The sequence below is a fragment of the Melopsittacus undulatus genome, chromosome 2 (genome assembly GCF_012275295.1).
Source record: "Melopsittacus undulatus isolate bMelUnd1 chromosome 2, bMelUnd1.mat.Z, whole genome shotgun sequence".
NCBI classification, from domain to species: Eukaryota; Metazoa; Chordata; class Aves; order Psittaciformes; family Psittaculidae; genus Melopsittacus; species Melopsittacus undulatus.
The window spans coordinates 2,180,557-2,201,647 of NC_047528.1; the positions used below are offsets into that span (position 1 = coordinate 2,180,557).

The 21,091-nt window shown below is 47.1% G+C and overlaps 1 protein-coding gene across 3 annotated transcripts in view; it reads left to right on the top strand.

Moving 5' to 3' along the window:
- The window catches only part of UVRAG (UV radiation resistance associated), a 90,542-nt gene extending 77,103 nt beyond the window's left edge, over positions 1-13,439 (top strand). The window contains exons 14-15 of one of the 3 annotated variants that reach the window (XM_034074545.1): positions 256-347; positions 9,812-13,439. In XM_034074545.1, coding sequence (XP_033930436.1) covers positions 256-347; positions 9,812-10,514 — 795 coding nt within the window. In that variant the 3' untranslated portion in view covers positions 10,515-13,439. The remainder of the gene's footprint in view (positions 1-255; positions 348-9,811) is intronic. The other 2 variants (XM_034074547.1, XM_034074546.1) reach the window with 2 other exon arrangements.
- Positions 13,440-21,091: the final 7,652 nt, after the last annotated feature.

The following is a 21,091-nucleotide window of genomic DNA, read 5'->3' on the forward strand; positions in this document are numbered from 1 at the left end:
TGTTCCAGATAGGAAATGGGAAAGGTGTAATGAGCTTTAAGAGGCAGATTGATTATTTTCTCCCTGTTCTTGGGTGGCTTTTGCTAATAGGAGGTTATGAGTATTAAATGGAACATTTCCTTAAGGGAACTGTTTGATTATCCTATACTTCTCTTTGAAAACCCAGTAAATGAACTGACCAGAATGTTATATTCATTGGAATGTGGGATTTGGAAAGCAGTGCTAATTTGGGGTTTCTTTTTCCTGTTTCTATAGCTTAGATATCAACATGGGCTGAGTACTCCAGATCTCCGGCAAACTCTTCCTAACCTGAAGAACTTCATGGAGCTCGGGTTAATGGTTAGATGGTAAGTGAGCTTTTGTAATTACAAAGAGGTGGATGCTGCATCATATTTACATATAACCAGTTAAGAGCTTCACAAGAGTTAAGCATACTTGAAGACGATGACTTTCCCAAACTACAGACTATGGAAATGTCCACAATATCCTACTATTTGTATGTGCTGTTCTATTTTCTACATGATGGGCCCATAACCCTTCTCAGAGGGGTAGGGAGATGCAGGGGGAGGATGTTTGAGAAGCAGTGCACTTCACTGGAGGGAAGTGAATTAATCATCATAGAATCAACTGGTTTGGGTTGAAGGGACCTTAAAGCTCCTCCAGCTCCAGACAGGGACCCCTTCCACTGGAGCAGCTGCTCCAAGCCCCTGTGTCCAACCTGGCCTTGAGCACTGCCAGGGATGGGGCAGCCACAGCTTCTCTGGGCACCCTGTGCCAGCGCCTCAGCACCCTCCCAGGGAACAGCTTCTGCCTCAGAGCTCAGCTCAGTCTCCCCTCTCTTGGGCAGGTTCAAACCATTCCCCTTGGCCTGGCCCTACAGGCCCTTGTCCCAAGCCCCTCTCCAGGTTTCTTGTCAGCCTTGTTGAACTTCATAAGGTTTGCACTGGCAAAGCGCAGTTCCAAAGCCCAGAAACACTGGTCCATGTGCGCTCGTAGCTGGTGTCCAAATCACTTGTTTTGGGAGGAGAGTCTTGGCAAAGGAAAAGAAATACAGGAGTAGGAAAAGGAACATCTTTGAGCAATGCTGTAAAAAGTGTTGCCTGATTGAAATCCAACTCAGCCAACAAAACAGTGGAAATAAACAGGCCCTGAGAAAAGGCAGCTCAGTCCCTTGTGCTGTTTTATTCTGTCAGTAATTTCAAGCACAGCTGAAAAGATTCTCCCTGCTTTTCTTCTTATCCCCTAGCAAGATGCATAACACAAAGGTTTTTTTTTTCTTTGGGGATAACCTTACTGTGAGGTTTCATGTGGTATCCATCACTGTGATGTAAAAACACGGGGATGGTGTGTGGTCCCATCAGCAAATCTGGAAATGAAGGGCTGAAATATCAGATCCATGGCTTCTATAGTGCTTGTGTGTACTCATCAGTGGAGGGGAAGGTACAGGTTGTTGATGTTCCCTTCTGACTTGGATAAGCAGTGCTGGGATGTTAAATGGGAATCACTTTCCACATGGAGGTATCTGTAAGGTACTGTGAGGGTGCTGAGGCGCTGGCACAGGGTGCCCAGAGAAGCTGTGGCTGCCCCATCCCTGGCAGTGCTCAAGGCCAGGTTGGACACAGGGGCTTGGAGCAGCTGCTCCAGTGGAAGGGGTCCCTGCCTGTGGTAGGGGTTGGGAATGGATCAGCTTTAAGGTCCCTTCAACCCAAACCAGGCTGGGATTCTCTGTTCTTCCCTTCTGACGCATGCTCCCTTTGAAGAGCTGTTATTGGAGGCTTTAGTTAAGCTTTAGGGGCTTTGCTGTCAAACAACCTCTTCTTGTTTTCCAATAGGTGATACACAGTCATTAGGAAGACAAAACACATTTATTTTGGCTGTATAATATTTCAAAACAAGTAGAAATATGGTTCTCTGGGAATATCACATTCCCTCCTCCCTGTCTATGCCTCATTTCCTTCTCACCTCCAAAACATGTATGAAGGTTGTTCATTTTTAACTCTCTTTTTAAGGCTAATGATTCTAAACAATGCTTCTTAGTACTTCCTACTAATACACATGGAAATGGGGCTTTACAGGTAGTCTAGCTCAAGGGAAAACCGGCTAGACTTCCCTAATTGGGCCTTGCAGTTGAGCACATACATAGCAGAGTACAGATGCCCACTGTCTTGTGGATAATATCTGATTCCAGAGATTTAAACAAGCTTAAAGGCCACCTGCTGTTAAAATGAAGATTTGAAGGCATTTTTTGTTTTCAGGATGCTGGAGGTGAGTTACATTATTCCCAGTCCCACAAACCACAGTCCGTACAGTAAGTCCATGTCATCCATCACTCACAGCATGGGAGCAGGAACACAGAGGCACAGAATGGTTTGGGTTGGAAAGGACTTTAAGATCACCTTGTTCCACCCTGGTGCCATGGGCAGGGATGCCTCACACTAGATGAGGTGGTGATGGGTTTTTCTTATCTACAGATACACTCACACTGCCTGGTTGGTTTGGTTTTGTTGGTGCTGGTCTTCAGTTTCCTTTCTTAGCACTGTAGCTGGGTTTTGGTGTACTTAAGTTCCATCAAAGCATAATCACGCTGGTAAGAACCAATACTTACACTGTACTTAGTTTCTCTTTGAACAGGACTGGTTTTAACTCCTGGCATGTGCATCATCCTCAGTTTTGCTTTCGAATAGAGGCATTGCTCTGCAGTTGGGATTGGAGCTGAATCCCCTATATATGCAGGGTGGTAACAGAAATACACAGTTATTTCAGGCTTAACCTCTTTCTCTGGTATAAGCATCACAGAATCCCAGACTGGTTTAGGCTGAAGGGACCTTAAAGCTCCTCCAGCTCCAACCCCTGCCACAGGCAGGGACCCCTTCCACTGGAGCAGCTGCTCCAAGCCCCTGTGTCCAACCTGGCCTTGAGCACTGCCAGGGATGGGGCAGCCACAGCTTCTCTGGGCACCCTGTGCCAGCGCCTCAGCACCCTCCCAGGGAACAGCTTCTGCCTCAGAGCTCAGCTCAGTCTCCCCTCTCTTGGGCAGGTTCAAGCCATTCCCCTTGGCCTGGCCCTCCAGGCCCTTGTCCCAAGCCCCTCTCCAGCTTTCCTGCAGCCCCTTTAGGCACTGGAGCTGCTCTCAGGTCTCCCCTTCAGGAGCCTTCTCTTGTCCAGGCTGCCCCAGCCCAGCTCTCTCAGCCTGGCTCCAGAGCAGAGCTGCTCCAGCCCTCGCAGCATCAGTGTCTAGTTTTAAGTACAGAATAGTTTCTTTACCCCTTCAGATTAAAAGCAAACACTGCCCCCAGTTGTTGTGGAAGATCCCATCTATTTCATGCTTCCATCAGAGCAAATTTATCTTCCCAATCTTTGCTTCAGCCTTTCCTTTCCCGACTGCTCTGGGTCAAGCAGCCTCTGTCCCCATTGAAGGCTTGTGGAGCCCAGTGCCTTTGCCTCGAGGTGTAATTGTGTTGCTGCTGGTTCCTCTGCCTGGTGAGATCTGGGTTGTTTTGGTTTCTCAGGCATGACACTGGAATGATTAATACATGCTTTCACATCCCAACACGCCTGATTTATTACAGCGAGCTTGCAGGTCTACATGCTCTGCTTCCCCCTTCATATCTCTCCTGGCACCTATATTCTGCTGTATTTACTTTGCTTCCCCCCCTCCACAATATTACTTGTACTGTATATAGACAAAATCAAGACAGATCTGTTGCTCCCTGTGCACACTGTGATGGAAGCTACAGAACTGCTGCTTTTTCTGATATCAACTCTGGATGTCGACTCTTAAGGTGAAAGATGATGAGACAAAGTTGTTGTTGATTTAGGCTGTCTGGCTTGTGGTCCCCAAATCTTTTCTGTTTCCTTTGGGATTAATTCTCTCTGTTTCCAGTCTTTAAGTCCTGGAATCTCACTGGCTTCCAGCAAAGCAGCTCATTTTTAAGATTAGCTTTTGCTGATGCAAAAGGCCCTTTGCAGCTTCCCTCTTAAATCCTTTTTACTTTGGAGCACGTGGTTTACTCCAGCTTTGGAGACCAAACTGTACATTTTGATCATCATTTTCTTCCCTTTTCCATGTTCAGATTTATCTTGCACAAGTCAAACTCTTTAGGTCATTGCATTAAATCAAGAGGCTCTTTCATTTTCTCTTCTATTCTTCAGCTTAGTTTTATTTACTCTGTGTAAGGAAGGGGTAGCATCTGTGATTATCAATAGTGAGTAAAGAGCACACCACTGACTTGAGCAGTGCAGTGAGAAGAAGGTTTTATTCTTAGTGTATATATTAGACAAAAGGCTCATCTAATGCTGGCAAATACGAAATGGTCCTTTAAGGCTTGTCTGTAGTCAGGGAGATGTCCTTTTGAGCCTGCATTTAAAAGCTGGACTCCAACCCACTTGCATGCCAAGGCTTAAATCTGTGTTTCGAAGGTAAAGTCTTGATTCATGTACTGCTAGCTTCAAGAGGAGCCTAAAACTGAACACTTGAGTCAAGCAAACCCTGGTAGCTTAATTTATGAAGGTTTTCTTTTTGTCTAAAGCGTGTGTCAGAGTTTCTTAGCTGCCAAAAGACCCAATTTCACCTTCACTTCATGCTGGCAGCCTCCCTTTTGCAGCCCTGTGGCTATTGTGTGTTCTTGAAGCAGGAATCTCCAAGAAGGTGAGAAACTATTGCTGCTTTTTAGCACGCTTGACATGCTATTGGCTCGGAGCTACGCTTGGAGCTTCAAACCTTTCAGATGGCTATAAACCAACTTAAACACCTTCATTTAGCCTTCTTGCTGCCATGAGGTCATAGTTTGCAACAAAAAAGATCAAATGGTGTTTAACTTATGATTTTTCTTCTTTCTCTTTCTTTGGGTAAGTATTCTCATACCAAAGAGCTGTAGCTGTGGATACTGGCCTGGGGCCAGACAATCAAGATTTAGTATTTTGACCAGCTGTGATCCAGTAATGTCCCTCTGAGGAAACATTTTGCGGGGAGGAAAAGATACATATTTGAGCCTGTGAATTGTATTCTGTCTCTCATAGTGCTTTACAGTTTCTCCGAGCCCCTTTGCAGCCAGCTTAAATAAGCACAAGTGAATCTCGACTCAAGAAACCTTTTCTGTTTGATTGAAGCTGCAAACAGATTCCAACCAGAACGGCTAAAACAACAGCTTCAGAAGTGGTTGTGTCCTGCTTCCATCGCTTTATCGTGCCTGTTTACAGCATGGAGCCTGCATCTTGTGCCTGAGGGCTGCAAGGATGCCCAAATGGACTGTTTATTAACAAGTGAGAACTAATATTTGGTGGGGGAAAAGCAGCTACTTTGTAGTTTTGCTGCCAGTAAAACTTAGAGCTGAAGTTAGGCTATTATGAATTGGCTTTTGAGACTTGAATGCAATTGAAACCTTCAGGTTGGTGGGGATGTAATTCTCTTATGTAGAATGTCCAATAAATCTGAGCCTTTTCTAATTCAGAATTCCTGCTTCCTGATAGGAACTATACACACTCCCATACGGAGCCCCTTCGAGGCTGATCCACATTGATGACTAAAAGTCCTTAAGGCCTGATGGCAGTTCATCAAATCAGGTTTTATCCTATACTAGTGACAGGCCATTCTTTTTGGGCAGGTGTCCACACCAGTTTGCTGTCTCTGTCAATAACCAAGTAATTACCTGTGGCTGGATGCTGACCTAACTCAGCTCTAGTAATTCAGGTCAAGATTGTACCTTGGAGTAAAGGACTATGCTCCTGCAAGCCAAACTCTTGTCACTGGTGACAATACCTTACCCTAAAGTTTCTGGGAGATAGGATGATAGTTTTCTAATGTGACTTGCTTTTTTACTCTATTTTGTGTTAATTCCATAAGCTGTGAAGCTGATAAAGCATCTCTTTCTGTGGGCTTTGCTTTGGTGCAGTGCTATGAATTCTGGTAACAGTACAGCCTTTTCCTGAAGGAAAATGCAAACGGAGTAGAGATCCTCCATCCTGCCTGTTTTCATGAAGAGCACTGGCAAACTAGGCTTTCTGAGCTCTGTGCCTCTCTATACACTTTGCTTTTGACTCAAAACCCTCAGTTTGACTTCTCATTCTCACCTGGATGGAGGTGATGGAATAGGAAAAGACCCCTTAACGGCTTAACCCACTGTACCTACAGCCATTTTGGTTTGATTTTACTTCTCTGCAAGAATTTTACTTCTCTGCAAGATTCAACTGTATCCAGGGCTGCATCCAAAGGAGCGTGACCAGCAGGGCGAAGGAGGTGATCCTGCCCCTCTGCTCTGCTTTGGTGAGACCTCACCTGGAGCATTGTGTGCAGTTCTGGGGTCCTCAGCATCAGAAGGACATGGAACTGTTGGAACAAGTCCAGAGGAGGCCACGAGGATGAGCAGGGGCTGGAGCAGCTCCTGTATGGAGCCAGGCTGAGAACATTGGGGCTGTTGAGCCTGGAGAAGAGAAGCTGCGTGGAGACCTCAGAGCAGCTTCCAGTGTCTGAAGGGGGCTCCAAGGATGCTGGGGAGGGACTCATCATTAGGGACTGCAGTGATAGGACAAGGGGTAGCGGGGTTGAAACTTAAACAGGGGAAGTTTAGACTGGATCTAAGGAAGAACTTTACTGTGAGGGTGGTGAGGCACTGGAATGGGTTGCCCAGGGAGGTTGTGAATGCTCCATCCCTGGCAGTGTTCAAGGCCAGGTTGGACAGAGCCTTGGGTGCCATGGTTTAGTGTGAGGTGTCCCTGCCCATGGCAGGGGGTTGGAACTGGATGATCTTAAGGTCATTTCCAACCCAAACCACTCTATGATTCTATGATTCTGACCATGGTTCTACTTACTATACAGAAAGCTCTTCATCTTCATATGTTTGCTGTATACACACTTGTTACTCAGCTTCACCTGTTTGCCTAGATTGTCCTTGTGGTTGAGAAGAGGCATCTTGACAGGATGGCTTTCCACTGGTTAGGAATGGCTCTCACCAGGGGATTTGAAAGAAGCTGTGGCTGCCCCATCCCTGGCAGTGCTCAAGGCCAGGTTGGACACAGGGGCTTGGAGCAGCTGCTCCAGTGGAAGGTGTCCCTGCCCGTGGCAGGGGTTGAAGCTGGATGAGCTTTAAGGTCCCTTCCAACCCAAACCATTCTATGATGCTATGATTATTTGTTACCCACCCTTCTCCCACACTTGTTCCTTCTCTAGTGGCTGTGGAAGGAGCCTGGGCAATGACCTCTTAGATGGCTGATCTCCAAAGCCCTTTGTGCATATTGACTTTTATCTAAATGCCTTAGGTAATACTTGATAAGCACTTAAGCCATTCTGTTGACTTCATTCCTGCTTTCCCACATTTGGGCTGTTATCCCTGTATTTATTCCTGACTGAAGCTAAACCCATCCCATTTGTATTTATTGGCAGCAATAGATGGTCTCAGAAATCTGCCCACGTGTGTCTCCAGCAGCTTAAAACCTGGTTCTGCGCTCTTAAGCAAGATCCATTTCATTGCATGTAGTTTAAGGATCCTGCCTGCAAGTGCTTTTTGTTCTAATTCATTACTTTGAACACTTCCATGATAAATGAAGATCATTCCTGCTTTACTGCCCTATGGGGCAGGCCTCATGTACTCTATTAACTGGGAAGTTATTTTGTGGATGAGGGAGATTAGCTTTGTATTGCTGATACGTTCAGGCTGTTAGATCACTTAGTATACATCATCCTGCCACTTCAGCTTACTAAGGAAGGGAAGATTTTCTTTGGCTGCTGGTCTAAAGAGGTATTGTTCAGGCATACATAACGTGTTAGCTTGAATGGCCTTGTCATAACAAGCTCTTTAAAAACCCTCCTGGTCCTGCAGACTAATTAATTTCTCACCCATTTGCCTCTAAGGCCTAGATTTACAAAGGAATTTGGGCATGTTTCTCTTTAGGAGGAACTTGGATTTATATGCCCACCACAACAGTTTGTAAAGCTGCTTCTCCTGAGCTAATTGGAGACCACAGTTCTCGTGTTGGTTTACTCAGACACTGAAATTTGTGCTGCATAGAAACGCTGTTGTTGTGCCTACATCAGGCTGATAAGCCCTTGCTGAAAGGCAGGTTGGGTTTCAGCAGTTAGGCAGTTTTATGCATACTTGTCTTTGCCCTTTAGAGCATCTGACCTAAGAGGAATGAATTTGAGCACAGTCCAGCACAACAGAGTAGCAGGTTTTACTTGTTCAGATGGTAAAGCAGCTGTGCCTTGAGTTTGATCTCTCCAAGAATTCATAGAATCCCAGAATGGTTTGATTTGAAGGGACCTTAAAGCTCATCCAGTTCCAACCCAGGGACCCCTTCCACTGGAGCAGCTGCTCCAAGCCCCTGTGTCCAACCTGGCCTTGAGCACTGCCAGGGATGGGGCAGCCACAGCTTCTCTGGGCACCCTGTGCCAGGGTCTCATCTCTATGACCACCAATACAGCACTTAGCAGCATCTGTGGCACATTCACTTTCTGGTTTGCGACCTCTGTTAAGAAGGCTCCAAACCTTGGCAAGCAAAACTGCAGGTGCTGAGTTTACATTATAAAGGGCTGATACAGCAGTTGAAGAGGAAATGTAATGGTTTTGCTGCTATCTCTCTGCTTCACTGTCCACAAATGTAATTCCAAAAAGCAACTGTTCCTTAGGGTAATTTGAGGGCTTTATGGAAGAGAAGAAAGCTCCATGCATTTAATAAAGCACAGCCTGGGAGGAGGTGAGATGAGAGGAAATTAAAGAGTAGCAGTACTCCATGCTATCTTCCCATGGGGATGCTGCTTTTCCTCAAAGAGCCTTTTTGCAATCTACCTTATCCTAGTTACAAAGGAGAGCAAGCAAAGAAAAACAACATGGAAAAGGATCCATGCTAGGGACTACTCCTAACTGCTATTCCAAGATTTTCTCCTGTATTACAGCTCCCAGAATGTGTCAGGCCTTGGGTAGAAAGAGTTTCTTTTTAAATGGAGTTTAACCTCATACTGACAGCAGCTGAATCTTGGAGTTCTACATTCAGCACATCAGGAATAGCTGTACTCTATTGTTTTTAAGTTTGGAAGGAAAACGAAGCAGTTGCTTTAGCTGATGTATAGCACACTGTTTGCATACAGCCTGGTGATCATATTTGGATAAGGATTAAGCTGATGAAGGAAAATTCACATAACACACCCCGGATGATGTGGGGATGTTCCAAGTTATAGAACCTGAGACATGGTGTCAGTGGCCTATTAAATAGGAAAATCAGGCTTATAAATTAAGCTTGATGAGTTCGTGCTCCTCAAACAGAGGTTGATGTTTGTCCAAAAAGCTTTGGAATGATTGGCACAGGAAAAGAGATCTGGCAAAGAGAATCCTGTGTAAAGAGCAACCTTAGTGTGCTTTTACTCCTTTGTGTAACTGTCAGGAGAGTCCACTCCTGCAAGTAGTCACTCCGAGAGGATTCAGACTCGCTTTTGAGGAGTTTATGATGGCCCAGGACAGGCCCTAAATACATAAATGTGTGGTCAACGGTAGTGATTCATAAATCACAGCTTCGTCCCATAAACTGGTGTTAACAGTCCGAATTAACATAATGTGGTGGTTTCTTGGGTGATTGACTTCAAACCTTAGAGCTTTGTAAATGTTCCTACAGGATCTTCCTGGTTTTCAGTCAAGCTGTCCTCTGGGGTGTCTTCTGTAGTTCAGACAGCATTAAACACGTTCAGGGGTTTAGCACTTCAGGATACAAGCAGTTGGCCAAACAGAGCTTGGAGTTGTGATAAAGTAATTGCTTCAGCCTTTGGTTAAATGTCTGTAGTGCTCATGAACGTGCCTAACAGCTGTGATTTATCCTTCTTTTCCAGTGATCGACACCATACATCCAGTGCGATTCCTGTTCCAAAGAGACAGAGCTCTAGCTTCGGCAGGTTGGATATTGGCTTTTCCAGTGGGCTTCCTTCTCCAGATAAAGGACTCAGAAAACGAGCCAGCACAGGAAACGAGAGACTGCAGCACAAAACTCCTCCTCCCAGCTACAACTCTGCTTTAACACAGCCCGTTGCCATCACAACCCGTGTAGGAGAGTTAGATAAAAAACCTGGATCAATATCTTCTTCCTTGGATACCTCTATGGACTCCGCGAAAGGAAATACCAAGAAAGGTGAGAACTTGTGCAGCAGTTTAAATGGAGAAAGCAGGAGCTTAAACAACACCCAAGACCAGCAGGAGTCTTTCCTAGGACGTACTAGTGCAATAAATGGGGCTTTCCTACCTGGTGAGTGCTCTGGCACCACAAGCAACGAGCAGCCCTGTGAGTTCCGCCCCGCGCTCAACCCCGTCCTTTGCTGCACCGTGGAGCAAGCAGAGGAGATCATGGGGATGGAAGCCACGGGGTTCAGCTCGGGAGATCAGCTCGAAGACTTTAACTCCATCCCAGTGGAACATGCTGTGGCGGTGGAGTGTGATGAACAAGTCCTAGGGGAGTTTGAGGAGTTCTCTCGGAGGATCTATGCACTGAATGAGAACATGTCCAGCTTCCGCAGGCCAAGGAAGAGCTCGGACAAGTGAGCTGGGACCAGGGGGGTTGATAGCAGACATGGAGGTGAAATCAGTGATGGGGGAATAGAGATAAAATTGCACTTATTCTTTATATGAATTATATAAAAAAAAGAAAAATAAAACCAGCTAAAGCTATTTCCTATGGTGGTAGACAAATGGCCTTGAGCACGATAACACAGGATCATGGTATATTCACAGCCCAGGTACATTTTGATTCTGCTTCCAGTCCTCTTATATGGTATTTATAATCTGTTGGAAGGTTGGTTTTGGGGGGCTCTTTTTTTAGGCATTGGAATCCATTCATAAAGGCTTTCCTGAAAACCCCTTTTTAGTGCTGATCAGACCCAGTCTATGACTATAATTCATAATTATTCTTTAGAGTTAAATTTATTTTAATCCTTCTCAAAAGAAAGAAGTTAATTTAAAAGCACATTTACGGTCAGATCTCTTTACCTTCTCCCATGTACTCCTGTGTTTCCTTGAGCAATGGAGTCAGTGTTCCAGAAATGCCATGGGTTTTTGTTCTCTTTACCATTGGACAGCTTTCTCTTGGCTGTGCTCTGTAGCCTTTCAAGTTCTAGTTTGCACTGATGGGTCTTCAGTTGGTGACGTGAGCCTGCCAGAGAATGAGCACCTCCGTGATAGCTGCAGTTTCCTTGCACCTGATGAATCAGAAATGACATTTAGTCTTCTCCTTTTCCCTCCTCCTTCATACTGTTCCTACCAGTAGAAGCCTTGAGGACTAAATCACCTCCAAGGTTCCATATAAGTCTCAGCCTGAACATTCCCCACTTCAGTCTCATCAGTAGAGACCTAACAAATGCACTAAGTGGGGTTCAGTGGCCACCCTTTGAAGTCTAATGGGGTCATTGTGCCATGAGGCACTTCACAAGAGCCTTCCTAATAAAACCCAGCCTGAAAATGCAGTCAGCACTTTGGAATTAGGCGAATCTCTGGAATCTGTAGGAAGGAGGCACTTAGCATCATTCATCTCAATGAATACCCTTTTAACCATATGTATTTTAAAGGAAGAAACCTCCAGTGCTTTGCTGGAGATGTGCTTTTGCTCTTAGGTAGGTTACCACTGGCACATGTGTTCAGCTGCACTAATGGGAAAGCAATTTGCAGCCTCTAGTGATTCCTGGTATTTGTTTCAGTTGGGATTTCATTGCTCTTTGCTTTCTATGTTGTATACCCAAGAACTGGGGCTCGGGTTTGAGCTCTCAAATATAAAGATATATAGCAGAATAAGCACCACTTCTTCATGCCTGGCTTTTCCCCTCCCTGGTCTATGCTTTCTTTTGAACCAACGACCTAATCTTTCTCCTAACTTCACATAAGTCTAGCCTAAATTAACTTCTTCAAATGTGGATATGTATAACCTCAACTGTTGTCAAAGCAAGACATGTATGTGAGAACCAATATACATAATAATAGCACTGTTCTAGAGTATGCATCTTTCCAGGTAACACCTTCATGATTGTATTAAAACTGTATTCACATTTCTTCTGTTAGCTTTTAAGGGTTGTGTCTGCAGTTGTGTTGCTGGATCAAGCCTTGCTACAGTGATTCATGGTCTTTGGTCTGTCCCAGTAGGATGTGCTAAGTGGAAACAGAAGCAGAGGCCTCGATTCTGTAAATCATTGAACATGATTTCAGGTGCAGACTTGGGCATGGACTCATTCATGAGTATCTACTTCCTGAATAAGCCCCTTTGGTCCAACCTTATGAAGAGCTTCCCTAAAGGAAATGCTGCAGTAGTGTAAAGCACTGACATTGTCTTTGAGGAGAGATAGGTAGGAAGCTCTTGCTGTGCTTTGGTGTAGGTAAGGAAGAAATTAACACCTGAAAGCACACCACTTATGATGTGGGCATAAGATACTCTGTCCTATGACCGTATCTTACCATCTTCTGATAGCACTATAATGTTAGGTGAATTGGGCAACCTTGAGTCAGTTGCAGGACCTCAGAGCAGCACAGACCTATTTGTAGGCACCCTCTTCTCTTTTCCTCTATGACAGAAAGGCATTAGCTTCTGTGTGGTGGTGACTTTTCAAAGCAACCCAAAGAGTAGTTGTGAAGCCGCTGTGTTTCGTAGGCAAACATGGAGCATCTCCGTGCAATTCAGCCACGTGTAAGGTTAGGTTCATAGAGCATCAGTGGGGCTTGGGATTGGTTTTTATCACTGCTTTCAGGTTTTCTCAGGTTGCACCCAACCAAATGAAGTCATTTCCTCCCCCTTGATGTCCTATTGTTGTTCCTGTTTGAACCCTGGGCTGGTTGATGTGTCAGCCACGATGGTTGATTCCTGCATCTGCCTCATGAGTCTGTGATGGGGCTTCCTATGGATGTAGCCCTAAACTTGTCCCTGTGTTTCTCTTCCATTTTTACCACTTCCCATCTGGAAGCTGGTGTGAAGGGGATGGTGTCATGGGGCTAGCTTAAAGCATTAACAAACCTCTCATTGCTGTGAGGATGGGGTTGAACCCCCTCCAACCACCTCATAGCTGCTGCCTTTGTGTTTATATCTCCCCCCCCTTTGAAGAGAGCATAGTGAGAGAGAAGCAAAGAGTAGGTTTGAAGGTGAGATGATGCATCACAGCGTGCTTTCAACTGGCAAAGAGCCTTTCAGTTCCTGCACGGCTGTGACGCTGTTAAACGTCTGCAAATGTCTTCAAGTGGAGAGCACATTTCATTGCAATCCATTCCCCTCCCCAGGAATTCCTGACGTTTCTGAGATGATTAGTTTTGGAAGAGCATATCCCACTCTATTTTTCTAGCAGGCGCAACAGCGTTGGCTTCTCCTTGCTTGACCAGGTATTGGAAAGAAGCAAACCCGGAATATTCCCTAGGAAATGCCACATTCAAACCATGTTGGTAATTGCAGGAAAGCTCATCTGTATTTATAAAATAAACCTGGTTACTCTCTCTCCACTTGTGTGTCTTCTCTTCATGGCTCCTCTCTGTTTGTTTGCCTTCCAAGCCTGATTTCAGCTGCAATATCCTTCCCCAGCCATAAGAAACACTCATTGACTCGTCATTCATCGAGCCCATCTTGATCCGAATGGGAAAAGAGGATGTGCTGAAGACCTGGCTGCTTTGCTGATTCACATGAGATGGTAAATGCAGTTCTGTTTCGCTCTCCTTCCAAAGTGATGGCATGCAGCTGCAAAAACAGCTCCAGGCTTCGGTGGGGCTGGAGACATGGATTTGCAAAGCTTTATGGATAGTGGAAACACCGTGTTCCCTCGTCAGGGAGACAGCACTGCTCCTCCTGCAGCTCTCTGCTCTAACAACATGTGTCCACCTAAAGAGCTGATGTTCCTCTCAAACAGGAGTCTGCTGCATAGGTTCTGAGAGGAGACTGTCCATAGCATGGAGTTGCTGATGGGAAGCAGAGTCAAGTGAAGATGGTTGGACTTGATGATCTTAAAGGTCTTTTCCAACCTGGTTGATTCTGTGAAGAGCTGCAGAGAACATCCACGTATCGTTGGGGTAACAGGGTTGGTTTTGGTGTTTTATAAGGCTTTAGTTTCCCATTCAGTAATATGAAAACTGGTTTTCCACTCGGGAATTGTCAGATGTCAGCTCTGCTGCTGATGAAATCTGTCAGAAAGTAGGGACAGGTCAATGGGAATGGCTTGAACCTGCCCAAGAGAGGGGAGACTGAGCTGAGCTCTGAGGCAAAAGCTGTTCCCTGTGAGGATGCTGAGGCGCTGGCACAGGGTGCCCAGAGAAGCTGTGGCTGCCCCATCCCTGGCAGTGCTCAAGGCCAGGTTGGACACAGGGGCTTGGACACAGGGGCTTGGAGCAGCTGCTCCAGTGGAAGGGGTCCCTGCCCATGGCAGGGGTTGGAGCTGGAGGAGCTTTAAGGTCCCTTCCAACCCAAACCATTGTATGAAGGCAGCAGATAAGGGCAGCATGGTGTGGTGGCTGGGTTACCCATCCCTACCATACTCTAATCCGAGCTCTACTTCTTATCAGCTCTGCTGATTGTGAGTCTCCTTGGTCTTCCCCATTGGAGAAGGCAATATCCCTCCTGCTGCCTCCCTCATTGCTGCTGATACTTCTATTTTCAGCTGAGACTTACCCATGCTATAAGCAATGGAGGCACTTTGGGGAAAGAAAAGCTTTTCCTTGCAGGGTATATCCTAATGGAGGATGCTCATGGACTTCTTTGCCCTCAGTGCAACTCTGCAGCAGAAGTCTGTTATCCCTTCTTTTCAGCCCTTGTTTTACTGTTCTGCTTTCAGGACCCTGGCTATGGTTGTTGGTCTGAAGTTAGGCAGGGACTTTGGGGTTGTCCTCTGTGATTTCATCTGACCTGCTCAGAACATGGCTCCTGGCTTTGGGAATCATGTTCTCATTGTATTCTTCTCCCTGCAGATTTGCAATGATGGTGAAATTTCACAGCAACCTGATCCATCCTCCATGGTTTAACTGGAGACATGAGCACGCTGGCAGAAAGACAGAGGAACCCTTATGCATGTCTGTTTTCTATGGCTGTGGTTCCGTGTGCCCTGTGTGGGACCAAGAGGGAAGGATTCCTGGCAGAGCTATGGGGTATCTGCCAGACACAGTGCAGATGTCGTGATAACATCTTGGGTTCGTGGTAATCCACTGAGGTCCTGCTTTGTTTCACAGTTTTAAACCAATGCTGGGAGGAGCAGGGATAAACCCAGTTGGGGCAGTGTGTGCGTGAGCCCAGAGACCAGCCCTGTGCTGGGCTGCATCACAAGGACCGTGAGCAGCAGGTTATGGAGGTGATGCTGCTCTTCCTTGAGCACTGTGTGTGTTCTGCTGCCCTCAGCATAAGGAAGATGTGGAGCTGTTGGAGCAAGGCCAGAGGAGGCCATAGAGATGCTGTGAGGGCTGGAGCAGCTCTGCTCTGGAGCCAGGCTGAGAGAGCTGGGCTGGGGCAGCCTGGACAAGAGAAGGCTCCTGAAGGGGAGAGCTGAGAGCAGCTCCAGTGCCTAAAGGGGCTGCAGGAAAGCTGGAGAGGGGCTTGGGACAAGGGCCTGGAGGGACAGGCCAAGGGGAATGGCTTGAACCTGCCCAAGAGAGGGGAGACTGAGCTGAGCTCTGAGGCAGAAGTGTTAGAAGGGACCTTAAAGCTCATCCAGTTCCAGGGACCCCTTCCACTGGAGCAGCTGCTCCAAGCCCCTGTGTCCAACCTGGCCTTGAGCACTGCCAGGGATGGGGCAGCCACAGCTTCTCTGGGCACCCTGTGCCAGCGCCTCAGCACCCTCCCAGGGAACAGCTTCTGCCTCAGAGCTCAGCTCAGTCTCCCCTCTTTCTTACTGCACCTTTATCATCTACCTAATCCAGTTTTGCCATCCAGTCTTTGGGTTTCATGGTTGTTACCTACTGGATGGAGCCCTCCTGTTACAGGTCACCTTTTACACACCTTAAGCACTGATACGAAGCAAGTGCAGTTGCATTACCTGCCCCAAAACCTTTACCTTTGCTCCTATGTGTCTCTCTAGCAACCTTCCCCCTGTGATAGCAGGAATTGCTCTCATCTGAAGGAGGTGGATGGCCCTGTTGGTTTGACTTTGTCAGCAGCACACGATGTGACAACACGAGGCCGTTGTTTGCCTATTCCTTTGTCCATGGAGGAGACTTGCTCAATTGGGGTCGGATTTGTCCTGGGTGAGAAGTCCAAGATGCTGTCAGCTTTGCTGGGAACTGCAAATGGCCAAAGAGGGAAGCTTTAATCCTCCCTGACGTTAGCCAGATACGAGGCACTGGAGGATGTGAGCTGATTAGCACAGTGCAATGGAGCTTCCAGCATTAAGGAAGAGTATTTGTGCCTCGAGTGAGTGTCTGTCAAGCTGGGACCATAGGAGTAGAGCAGCATTTTCATGCTCTTTGGCTGAGCATCTCTGAACCTCTGCCACTGCTGTGGTTTTCAGCATAAGAAGTAAACCAGATGCAATCGACCCTTCGCTACCTGCCAAAGCAAAGGAGACCCAAAGCTGTTCAGCATCTGCATTAGAGGGTTGTCAAGCACTGGAACAGCCTGTCCAGGTCAGTGGTGGGGTCACTGTCCCTGGAGGGATTAAGAAGATGTTTAGATGTGGTGCTTAGAGAAGTGGGTTAGAGGTGGACTTGGCAGTGCTGGGGTGATGGTTGGACTTGATCTTAAAGGTCTTTCTATAGAATCTCAGTCTGGTTTGTGTTGGGGCCTTAAAGCTCATCCAGCTCCAACCCCTGCCATGGTAGGGACACCTTCCACTGGAGCAGCTGCTCCAAGCCCCATCCAACTTGGCCTATACAACTTTCCCAACCAAGCAGCCAGCCTGAACAACTTTAGCAAAGCCATTTCTTTACAGATGGTGTGTGATGCTGTATTTGCATCTGATTCTTGTCTCCTGCTTTGGGATTAAACACCCAGAACATGACTTGTACCTGGAATTTGAGCTTCCAATTGGCATCCTCTTCGTAGGATTCCTTTTCTCATCCCTATGTGATGTTATTACCCCTTCTGCACAGCCAAGCCCATGCTGCCCACTCTGTGTGCCCCATGGCTGCTGCTCCATGGTTGCAGTGAGCAGTGGGCAACAAAGAGGACCAGCTCCCACTCCTCATTACTTAGGATGGAGCATGAAAAACCAATGGACATCCTCAGCTTTCTGGTTCCAACCTCCTTACTTTTGTCTGTACCTGGGCTGCAGAGAAAAGGGGATGGATGGATGGATGGGTGGATGGATGGATGAACAGATGGGCATGAGCTGCCTGCAGCCCCTCTGGCCACATGCCTGGAGAGGAAGGTGTAAATTACCCCTCCTTCCCCTATGCACCTCTCGCATCCAGTGCTCTGGATGAATTCCAGTGTATCCTTAGCCCAAGACCTGGGAGAAACAGTTTGTTTTCACCTGCACATGTGAGTGTGTATGTGGATGGGAATCCTGATTGTGCCTGGGACTATGGGCTCCCAAAACGACACAAGTGGCAGTGACTTAGACATGCACTAATAGAGGGATTCAGCCTCCCACCACATCTGAGCTCTTTGGGCAGCCTCTAATGAAGCATCCCCAGCCAAGGAACTCCATGCACAGTGGATGAAGGCGCTGGGGAGAACAGGAAGGGGCTCATCTCCAAGATGCAGCAGGTTTATATGGTTTTAGCTGTTCTATTTGCACAGGGAAAGATATAAATCAAGGCTGTGCTGGTCTCTATCTGGCCAGTTTCAGTCTGGAGTTCCTGACGGGTGACCCCAGGGTATGGTTGCATGCTCTCAGTGCTTATGTTTGACACAGTAATCCAAATTGACGTTCAGTGCTTGAATATACAATAAGTTCATTACAACTAAACCCTCCGGCTCAGGGATTTCCTGTTGGTAAGTCTTGGAAAAATCAGGATTCCCAATGGGATCGAGCTGAAAATGTCTGCAGATAAAATCCAACTTAGCAAGTGATGCCAAAAGGGTTTTGGAGCTGGAGTGGAGCTGGACGCATAGTGATGCTTTATCCTTCCTTATTGCTTGGGATTGGAGGAGGAGGCCCCTGCACAGCTCCCAAACAGGCTCTCGGTGCTGATCCCAATGGGAGCTCATTAGAAAGCAGTGGATGCATCCACAATCCTATGGCTAAGCACATTTCATGTGGTTTTGGAACCTGAACCGTTGCCTCTTGTCCCACTTTCTAAAGAGCAAGAGGAAAATCTGCACATCTTCCTGTGAGCAGCCACAACAGCCTCCTTATCTAAAGCAGATAAGGCTTTAGATATCCCCCTTACCTCCATCTCCCAAGCTTCCCATGGCCATATGAGGGTTGCAACACAGTGGGGTTGCTACCCAAGCCCTTGACCTGCTGGTTAATAAGGTGTTATGATGAGGTGTGAACTTGGCTTGGGACATGTGTCCTGCTTATGGCCGGGGGTTGGAACTGGATGATCTTAAGGTTGTTTCCAACCCAAACCATTCTATGATTCCATGCCCATTTGGCATATGGACAACATCAGTCCTGTGTTAACCTCTTTTGGTCAATGGAATGGATACCTTATAGAAACAGATAGAACTCTCTGTGTCCAATGGGTCTCAGATGGGATTTTCAAGCTGCCAGTGGAAGTTGAAGCTGGATTTCTAAGGGGAAAACTGTTTTCCAAAGGGGAAATGTGAAGTGGTTCTGTGTGGGGTTGAGTGGTGGGATTGGAGCTGAGAGGATCCCACTCATGCATGATGCAGGAGCCAGAAGTGATGCTGTTACCAAGAGATGCATCTCCTGCAAAGCATTAGCAGGATAGGATGTAAAGAAGAGAGCAGGAAAGGGGTCATTTCTATGCTTGTATCTGCTGCCATGTGGTGAGAAGAAATGCATCCATGCACAGCAAATGTGCTCTTGGTGTGGTTTAGGGTAAAATGCAGAGCTATAGGGGTATAAAACATGAGGTGATCCAATGAGTCTGTTATCCCTGCTGCTGGAGGCTGTAGAGTAGACAAAGACATATGGAATAACCAGGACTGGAAGGAGCTTTGCAGTTTGAGTACCTTCAAAGATGGAGACGCCATAACCTGGACCATTGTCCCAGTGTTTGACCACCTTCATTGGGAAAGGCTTTTCCTAATGGGAATGTTTTATGTTCTGACTTGAGCTGATGACTCTTCCCATCACTGAGCATCCCATGAGAGCCTGTCTTCATCCCCACAGCATCCCAATTGGATGTCCCCCTTTGCCTTCTGTTCTCACTGCACCCCATTGCCCTGAGCTCTGGTTCCATCCAGCTTGGTGCCCTCCCTGCCTTCCCTCCCCATCTCCCTGCTACTGGGGAGCCCAAACTGGTCCCAGTGCCCTGTCTGACATGTGCTACATGGACAGGGAGAGTCACTTCCTTGGTGCTGCTTGTTCCATTCCTGCCACCACCACCCATGGCATGGTTTATCTCCATTGTCCCACCTTCTATTCCCAAAAGCTGTTATTCATCCCATCATTCCCACAGCTTGTGCTACACCATCCCAGAGAGATGTCCCATACCAATATGCTTCTGCCCCAGCAGCTGAGGGTGGTCACACAGGCTCTCTTCCAGCTCCATGTTTTTGTTCATCCAAATCACACATAGCCACAATTCCCAAAGAATTCAATAAAAAGCTTGGGAAAAGGTTCCTGCTCTTTCCTCCCCTGGTGGTTCTTAAGTTTTACACATCTTTATACCCAATTAACTTGATAGCCCCTGGAAGTGCAGCATCCCATATGGCTCCTGTGAGAAGAACACATGATAAAAGGAGGATTATCCCTCCTAGAGCAGCACAATAGCACAGGAACAAATGTGGTACCGTTACCTTCTGAAGTGTGGGACCTTCTGTGGAGCATCAGTAGTGAGCTCTGGGAATAAGCCCATTCAGCACTGGACTTGAAACCAGCTCTTTGCTGTGTGCTGCTGGCTCCTTCTCTTGATGGCCTGGATGAATGATAAACTATTGCTTTTCATAGAATCAGACTGGTTTGGGTTGGAAGGGACCTTGAAGCTCATCCAGTTCCAACCCAGGGACACCTTCCACTGGAGCAGCTGCTCCAAGCCCCTGTGTCCAACCTGGCCTTGAGCACTGCCAGGGATGGGGCAGTGTTCAAGGCCAGGTTGGACACAGGGGCTTGGTCCCTTCCACACCAGTCTGTGCTTCCATAACTCCATGATCTCCACCTTTCTGATGACCACCATCCATGCAGCTTTGATAATCCAGGACCCCTTTTTCATCCTAGGGAGGCACTTTGAGCACTCAGCTCTAGCTTAGATGCTGACCCTGGGTAAGTCAGAGCCAAGGACTTTGGCTGGTGCCACACTGCTTGGGTGACAGCCTGAGTGCAGCAGGATGGGTTGGAAGCAGGGATTTGGTTGAGCTCCATCATGTTTCCATTGGATCCTGGTCTATGAATTGTCCAGGTCATCCATGTGCCTCTTTCTTTGACACTTATGGGAGGCTGAGGATGCTTTGGGGCTTATATTTAGAACCTTTCCTCTCCTGGCTGCCCCTGCCTGCCAGGAAAGTCCAGGCCTGGATTAACCAGGAGCCTGCTCCAGCCAGGCTGAGCTTTGCTATCAGCTTCATGGTACCAAGGAGCCCATAAAGTGATGGGGGTCCTGGGTGCTGAGCTGCGCTCAGGGCTAGTTCCTAATAGGAGATGATGGCATCAGGGTTCCTTCCCCATCCTCAGCAATAGGGAAGCAATTAAGTCAGGTAGGAGTGATGGAAGTGGTGCTTGCAAAAGATGGTTAAACATATGGAAATGATTAGTGCAGCATCACCAAAGCACACAGATCTCCCTTTGCTGAAGTGGTTTTGGTCTCCTGTCCTTGTGGTTTCCATGCAGCAGACAAGGGCATTCCCACATAGGAATGGATGGCTGGATGGTGGCTGCATGGCCAGAATCCAAGCCTGGTCAGTGTTATGTGTTCCAAAAGCTCTCTTCTAGCAGTGTTCAGGGCATTGAGCAATTGATCTACTTTGGTTATTGGCTGGGTAAAAGGAGCATCACAGCCTCGTCTCCCAAAGGTGGGTGAGGACACTGAGGCTGGAGGGAAGGAGCTTGTTTACAGGGATGTTTGTGCTGCAGACCTGGTTACTGTGGGCTCCAGTTAGAGTCAATGAA